Source organism: Lepeophtheirus salmonis, unplaced genomic scaffold, assembly GCF_016086655.4.
Source record: "Lepeophtheirus salmonis unplaced genomic scaffold, UVic_Lsal_1.4 unplaced_contig_11687_pilon, whole genome shotgun sequence".
Classification (NCBI taxonomy): Eukaryota; Metazoa; Arthropoda; class Copepoda; order Siphonostomatoida; family Caligidae; genus Lepeophtheirus; species Lepeophtheirus salmonis.
The window spans coordinates 1-8,310 of NW_027289681.1; the positions used below are offsets into that span (position 1 = coordinate 1).

General features: G+C 28.0%; 1 protein-coding gene and 1 long non-coding RNA gene across 2 annotated transcripts; both read right to left on the reverse strand.

Moving 5' to 3' along the window:
• Positions 1-3,637: 3,637 nt before the first annotated feature.
• Positions 3,638-4,467, reverse strand: LOC121130756 (uncharacterized). Its single transcript, XM_040726453.2, has 5 exons — positions 4,426-4,467; positions 4,299-4,328; positions 4,144-4,242; positions 3,985-4,086; positions 3,638-3,935 (listed from the first exon to the last, which is right to left on the reverse strand). Exons 1-5 carry the CDS (start codon positions 4,433-4,435, stop codon positions 3,742-3,744), a joined length of 435 nt encoding a protein of 144 aa, XP_040582387.1. The 5' UTR covers positions 4,436-4,467; the 3' UTR covers positions 3,638-3,741.
• A 102-nt stretch (positions 4,468-4,569) lies between these two features.
• On the reverse strand, positions 4,570-7,682 carry LOC121130757 (uncharacterized). Its single transcript, XR_005868797.2, has 3 exons — positions 7,595-7,682; positions 5,169-5,186; positions 4,570-4,599 (listed from the first exon to the last, which is right to left on the reverse strand). It is a non-coding gene; the product is annotated as an uncharacterized lncRNA (long non-coding RNA).
• Positions 7,683-8,310: the final 628 nt, after the last annotated feature.

The following is an 8,310-nucleotide window of genomic DNA, read 5'->3' on the forward strand; positions in this document are numbered from 1 at the left end:
TAATATATTTATTGAATAAAACTTTTAATTACATGGCCAAAAACTTTGTATTTTCTGTGGATGACAATGTACATGAGAAAAGGAAATACGGAGCAGAAAACGATCCAGCCACCATAAAGGCGAATAACAAATTATCTGAATAAACTTTTGAATAAATAGTTGGTGCCTTATATTTCACTTTTATTGTTTAAAATATATGATCAATAAATATTTCAGTATACTATATGTAGTTGTTTGATTGATAGTTTCAGTTCCATTATAGTAATGACCTCACTTTCCTGACTCAGGGTTGATTTATTCATTTACATGCATATTTAAGTCTCTTTTAAAATGCACAGCGAGTAGAAGCGATAGCGATGTTTTCATTACTTAATACACATACATCCTTAGAAGACCAAAGCACATTTATCAGAACACTCCTTCATGCGAATATGAAATATACTATGTTGTAGTGGAATCACCTTTTTCCGAACTTAAGTTCGTCTAAGGATTCCGGGATTACTCTAAAGTTATTATGCTATCTTGTCCGAGTTGAGTGTGATTGATAAGACTCAGAGTAGAAGTAGAGTTTGACACCATCACTATTTATAGCGTATATATCTCCTTAAAAGAGTTGTGCTAATTTTACCACTTATTTACTCACTAATCATTTTTCTTTGGTATTTTTCCCTGTCACTATTTTTTTTTTAGGAGCGGCTGTGATTCGAACTTACACATATTCGAGTACAAGAAAATAATTTGTTTCGAGAAAGTTACCCACTGAGCTAGATTGTTCTATCATTTATTTGTTGGTTTATTATGAGTACTTTTTGTACAGTAATCCCCCTCTCTGCCCATGACTCATTTGGTGGAAGTTTAGACTCTAGTTTTACCATGACTATATGTAATTCGACTTGTCAACGTATTGAAAAACTAGAGATTCAAAAAGAAATGGGATATTAAAATAATTAGAGCCTTCACTTATACCTGTGACCTTTGGTTTCAAAGTATTACAACAAAAATAATTCAAGTCATGAAATATCTGTTTCTTTTATAAATATATTAAAGGAAAATAATTATGTATCTGTAATTTCTTTTAAATTAAAATTTTGTCAAATGTTGTTTTTAGCTGTGTTACCACTTCAAACTATTATATTATTCCTATAAAAAATATAGAATAATTTCAAAAAATACTATTTTTTATTTTTCTTTCCATAGTTAGTGAAAAAAGATTTTTTGCAAATTTCAATTTGACAATTTTTTGATTCATATATGTTGGCATGTTGTTTGAAGTTTATAACGCCATTTTTAAATGTTTTTAAATGATTATACATATATTATATTGGTTACATGCACCAAAGGGTTTAAATAAAAAGAAGAAATAATATTTACCATTGTCAATGTGATTTCCCACTACCTCCATGGCCAGAGCAACGCCATTTTTTGTATAAAAACGAAAAGCATAAATAATTTACTGAGGCCCTACATTATCAAGAATCTAACTTAAATCGAGTGTTCAATTCAAAATTATGCCTTCCAGGAAAAGGCGAATATTTCGTCAATTGTAAGGTCTTGCTACTACACACGTAGAGTCGAGTAAAATAAGAAAACAAAAGTGACAATTCCTATTATATCGCCTTCCCTAATTGTATTATTTAGTATCCGTAGTACCCGGCATTGCTGAAAGTTATCAGGTGTCGACGAACATACAAATTTTGCTTTAATAATCTAAAAGCTAACTCTTCAACAATTACTTGTTGTTACTTTCCCTTTTTCATAAGATTACTCACACGTAGCTACTCCCTCAATACTGAAATGTTCCCTCCTCAAGAATTTAAAATTTACAAAACCACTTGATAAAAAAAATGATTTGATGAGGCAAGGAATACTTTAGCTAATCAAAGCTTTCTTTAAAGTAACATACATATTTTTAATTGTATATATTGTACTTCCCTTTTTTCTTTTTTAATTTGAGATGAACTAATTGCTAGCGAGATTTAATTCATTTTATAGAGTGCTCCATGTGCATTAAACTCTCTTGTTTTTTTCTTTATACTGTATTGTCTTGTGATGTACATCTGTAAGGACTATCCACTGTGTACCTTGTGGCAATTACTCATACATACATGCAGATAATCTTTGATTAATTAATAAGATATCCACTTAAAAGAATTGTGCCATTTTTTCCCACTTTTGGAGTTTTTCTTTGCCAATTTTTCCTATAATATATGAAAATATGTATAATATAAATTGACTTCGTAGACAATTTATAAGTTAGTTGTAGTATCTTTAATACAACAATCTTTACTTATACGACTTAGAAACATATAACCTGCAATTTTTACGGCAACAGTGTGGCCTTGCTTTTTTTGGCCAGGTCAATCCAACTCCATCTGATCAATTTAATCACTGAAATGAGACATGGACATTGAAACACGACTTTCGGGAGTGCAAAAGAGTAGAGAAAGCGATGGGAGCCCTGGCAGAGGGTATTCTTCAAAATATAGGGAGAGCAGTAACAGAGCATAAACTACTGTACGGTTTTTTTCCTAAAAGCTAAAATGTGCCTTTGAGAATACCGTTCAAGGCAGTGCAAAGTTCTAGACGAAGAATGCAAAGAGGACATCCCTGGGATGCCATATATCAAGGAAAGTGGTACTGGTCGCAATAAGGGTATTTAATTTTAAAGAAATCCTTAGGCAGAGAAAGTATTAAATACAGTGTTTATTTATGTCAGATTGATATATATATTTATACTGTTATGGTCACAGCCTATTGAAAAAAAAAAAGCAAACAAGAGAGACTCGTCTTTCAGCTGTTGACTACTATATAAATACTACTGCTCGTGGATTTTTTTATTTCATAGAAATAACATTAAATATCAGCTGACGGTTGACTCTCATTTTCTTTGCCAATTGAGTATTCAGTCATTATGTGGGTCAGTGATTAAGGTTTTATCATTTACTTATTAATTCATTGGAACAATTTAAAAAAAGAGGGAACCTCAAGTCTATGAATTTTATTTATAATTATTTTATTACTCATCATGTGAGTTTTATCTGTTTTAACGACCATTGAATAGTTTATCGTGTGTGTTCATTAAATTTGATTGCACACAGGCAGATTATAAAATTCGGAGAAGGAAAAAAGAATAAGAGGGAAGAAGACAAAGGATTTTGACAATGATATGAAAGATGAGCATACAATAATTCAACTTGAATATTATTTCTACTTAAAATCTTATAATCTTCTTTAAAATAACCAAAAGAGTTTATAATTAATTTTAATTTCTTAATATTCTGGACAACACCGGACAAACGTACTCTATCCCCTTATAAAAAAAGGGTAATAATGTACATACCAACACTAACATGCAGCGAGAATAATTCTTAAGATTTTATGGTCTTCATTTTTTTTTATATATTCGGGAGAAAAATTCTTAATTAATTTTAACTCCTTAATGTCCCGTGCAAGGCCAGGAAAAGCTGGGCAAGACCTACTCTAGTATATAAATTAAATAAGCCACTAACTACACACACTAAGACAAACTTTGTTTTGTTATTGTATATTACGTTTATTAGTTTACTCTCATATTAAATTTGTATATATATATATATACAAACACATAATAGAAATATCAATATACAAATTATCACTATACAAATAATGACCAATAAGGTTCATATTTATTTATACAAGATATAAATAACCTCTAATCACGTTTACAAGACACGAATTCACATGTAACTGCACAACTAAACCTCATAAAATAATAGTAAGGGGTACTTTGATTGCAATATCCATATTTTTGAATAGTCTGCATACACTATTGTACTTTAATCGATCTTGACATCTGCATTTATTACATGTTTTTGAACAGAAATATCCAACATTTTCATTGTAGCAGTATCGTACAAGCTTCTGACATAGTTCCTCCTTGAATACATCATTACATCCTATTTACAATTTATTAAAAAGATATTCATTTATAAAATATAAACTGACCTTCACAAAAGCCACAGAATCGTGGACATTTTTCGCAAGACTCACACTCTAGACATCCAGCAGGCCACATAATACAATTTGCCGAGACATCATGACAATTTCCTTAGTAAAATAAGAAGCAATTTCATAAAGGATTATAACTGTTTGATTATAGTATACCACGACATCCACAACTTTTCCTACAATTAAAATAGTAATTTGGGTCCATGCATTTGAAGGCATTAGCTTTACAGTAAGATTTCTTATCATCGCATACGGCTAAAGTAAAAGTCAATTAGATCATAAGGATAAACTATGCTTCTATTTATATCTACCGGAGTGATTTACAGTCGGAGAACAAGGATCTAAGTCAGATTCAAAAGAAAAGTATTTGAATAAAAATGTAATGAAGCTTAAAAGCGTCTTAAATTGAATACAATTTTAAAAATATGAAAAACTTACTGCCTGGCATGGGAGGACGAGGAGTTGGGGGGGCCTTTGTTGTAGTGACTAAAATAAGAAAAAAAGAAATGAATAAGTATTGAGTTACTAAAAACACTTAGCATTAAATATAAGTATTAAGTATGAGACAAATTATAAACTTACCCTCTGATGGGCTTGGAGTGATTACGACAACTAGAAAAGGAGCGTACAAAAAAAATATGGGTTTTTTTATTCACTAAGTAAAATGAAATTTAAATAAAAATACATTCTGTCATAAAAGAATCGGAAATTGTTAATCTAAATTGCCTGCGCTGATAAAATTTAAAAAAATCTTTTTTTTTTTCAGGTCAACAACACTGTCATTCATTATTTGTTGAACAGTTTGATGGATTAGTCAGTCTACCTCACGTGTGCTCCACGATTTTTACAATGAATGAAATTTTTGCACAAAAAATTGTATTACCATCTTAAGGGGTTATCATATTGCCTTAACACCTCTCACGAGTCAGTTCCAAAGAGCTGAATTTTCTGCAAATACAATTCTGTGAGCAAGTCTTTCAGACATCCATTATCTTGCAAATTTCCGCCCCAACGTTTATGGAAAGCATCATAATTGGTGATGAGACGTGGTTACACGATTAGTTCATGTAAACAAGCCAACAATCATTAGAATGGAGGATGAAAAAATTCATTGTAAAAACCGTGAAGCACGAGTTGAGAATGTATTAAATTGAATAAAATATGAAAAATTAAAAACTTACCAGTTGGTCCATTGTCACCTAAATTAATAAAATATATATATAAAGAGCAATACTAAAGTGAAGTTATATACATAAAATTATATATCGTTTCTTTAATTTGATTATTAATTGAGTTAAATTTGTTGATAAAATAAAGGACTTTTTGATGCTGGAGTTCATTATCCCAGAAGAAAATGTACTATTAACAAAATATCAAAATACAGTTATATACTACTTTTTAACCCTCATCTGCCCTGTGTTATATTATGCCTTTAAATAATTAATTTTTATTATTATTATTATTTTATATTTAAAAAGGAAAGGGTAATGTTTCAAAATCAATCGTTCTTGGATTTATGAGCCATGAAATATAGGTTAGACTGATCAAAAACGTATATGTTTATCTATATAAACATAAATGAAAATAAAATAATTTTACAATAATGTATTCATTCATTCTCTAATTAAAAGAGTAATTAGTCACAATATTAATATATTTACGAAATTGATATAGGCATTTTATTCCATAATGAAGACCATTATATAGGTATGAAGAGTATACAGATTTAAAATTGTGTGCACAAAAAATATGTTAATGTCTAGTACTGTAGTTTTGCCATCATTCACGTATAAAAAAAATGGATTCATTAAGTTAATTGACCTATTTACCGTTACATTTTGTATACTTAATTATGTAAAAGAAAGTCTACAAACGAAAAGACCATCCAGGGCCTTGATGCTATTGGTCAAACGCTTTGACACCACTTTTTTCATGGAGTGAGCAGAGTTTATTCTTAGATAGTGTCCCAAAAATAACTTAATATGGGTCAAATGATCTTCCTTACTAGTTTGGGAAACTTCATTGTCCTTCCTATCAATTATGTCTTACATTTAAAAAAATTGTAATTAAAAATCAAGAGATTAACTGCTGTGGATTTTTTTCCAAAAACTTAATTTTTTGAGAATAAATATAAAAGTTGAAATTATTTTTAGAATAAATATAAAAGTTTGAAATTTTTTGAGAATGGCCATTAATGTTTGATATTTTTTTTGTATATATCTTAAAATAGAAATTCAAAAAGCTCCCCAAATAGAATCCTACGGACGCCTCTGTCACTGAACCTAAAAATGTTTTGTGATGGTAAGAGGGTACCGAGGTTTTTCCTTTATTTAAAGTAGTCTTTTTCTAGTTAAAAAAAATCGTTATATTAAGGGCGTCATGGCCTTAAAGGGCAAAAAACGGTTACCAGAACAGTTTCCAGAGTCTTAGAAACATACATGAAAATTTTCAGCAAAATCCATCCTCTGGTTTAGCGTGATTCTATAAAAAAATACCTACACACAGACATAATATATAGTTCAGGATAATTTTACTGAAATTTTTGTTCGTTATTCAAACATAAAACACATTTTTCTGAATAAAAATGTAAATAAAAACTGTAAAGATAAGTCTGTAAAACTTGTAAAACACAAAAATATGTGCTAGTTATGAAAAATAACTCAAGAATGAGCATAAAAAATAACTCACACTGGACATAACGATTAATAACTTACCCCTTCCTGGTATTATTTTTGTTTGAAAACCTAAAAAATAAGAAATGAATAATTATATTGTCATTTTAGTTACTAAAATAAAGTTATTTAAAGATATTTACTGTTCATTTAAATTAATTATTTATTGAGTAAAAAAGCGTCTTAAATTGAATACAATTTTAAAAATATTAAAAACATAAGATTAATAACTTACCCCTTCCTGTTTTTGTTTCAGAACCTAAAAAACAAGAAATGAATAATTATATTGTCATTTTAGTTACTAAAATAAAGTTATTTAAAGATATTTACTGTTCATTTAAATTAATTATTTATTGAGTAAAAAAGCGTCTTAAATTGAATACAATTTTAAAAATATTAAAAACATAAGATTAATAACTTACCCCTTCCTGTTTTTGTTTCAGAACCTAAAAAACAAGAAATGAATAATTATATTGTCATTTTAGTTACAAAGTTAAAGTTATTTAAAGATATTTATTTTTATTTCAATAAGTTATTTATTGAGTTATCATTATAGTAGATGAATTATTACAAAGATTTCTAGACCCAGAGGTAAAGCAGTGAATATGAATTTATCATAGTAAATTTGTAATTACAGATTTACACTAAAAGTAGGTATGAGACATAAAAAAAAAAAAAATATTCATAAAAAGTATGAAAATTTACTATTAACAAAATATCAAAATAAAGTTTTTAAACTAAATTTTAAGAGAGCTTCTGATAGCTTTAAATTAAATGTACTTATGAGATCATTAATAAATGGCCTTATTTAGTATAGAAACGAAAAAAAATGTAAAAATTAATAAGATCTTCTAAAATGAATTTACATTTAATTTATTTTGAATTATACATAATCATGTAAAATTAGTTGTGCTAGTAGATAGTTAAATACATACCCAAACTTTGGATTTCCACACACTTGAAGACAAATAATAGCAAAATAGTCAATCTCATATTTCAGTCTGTAGAACTTTGTAAATTGATTTATATAATAATTGTTTTGAAACACTAAGAAAAAAAAGGAATACATTGATTTGTTTTAATGATATTTTTGAATTAAATTCTTTTTATTGTCTAACTAACTAGTTTTATTACAAATGTTTAACCCTTCGTTATTGAACTGGGATTTTCTGTAATACAAATTTTTTATTATTGAGTTAATCACTTTAAATAAAGTTTATTGTGGGAAATTTGTAGTATGCTCCTGAAACATACTTCACTATAAATGCAACTTTTTTTGTTGCAATAATGTATTTTCTTAGAATTATTAAATTGTGTAAATTTTGCAATTTTTAATAAATGTTTGGTGAATTGAATTTGTTCGATTTTTAGAACTTCTTTTAATTTTTCGTTTTTTAAATTTATAAAGTATTGCTACTAAAATGATATCACATATTGTTCTAAGTGTTGGACTTCACTTTATTTTAAATAATTAATATTTCATAAAAGTTTTTATCACAAATATAATTAACAAGTTTTAACCATAAGAATAACCTTTTTCTTTTTGTTGTTATTGGTAGTATTAATTAAGAGACTATATAAACTGTTGTAATATTAGGTTATTAGTAAAAAGTTGAGAGGGTTTTTCTCTACATATATGTCTTTAGTAAGG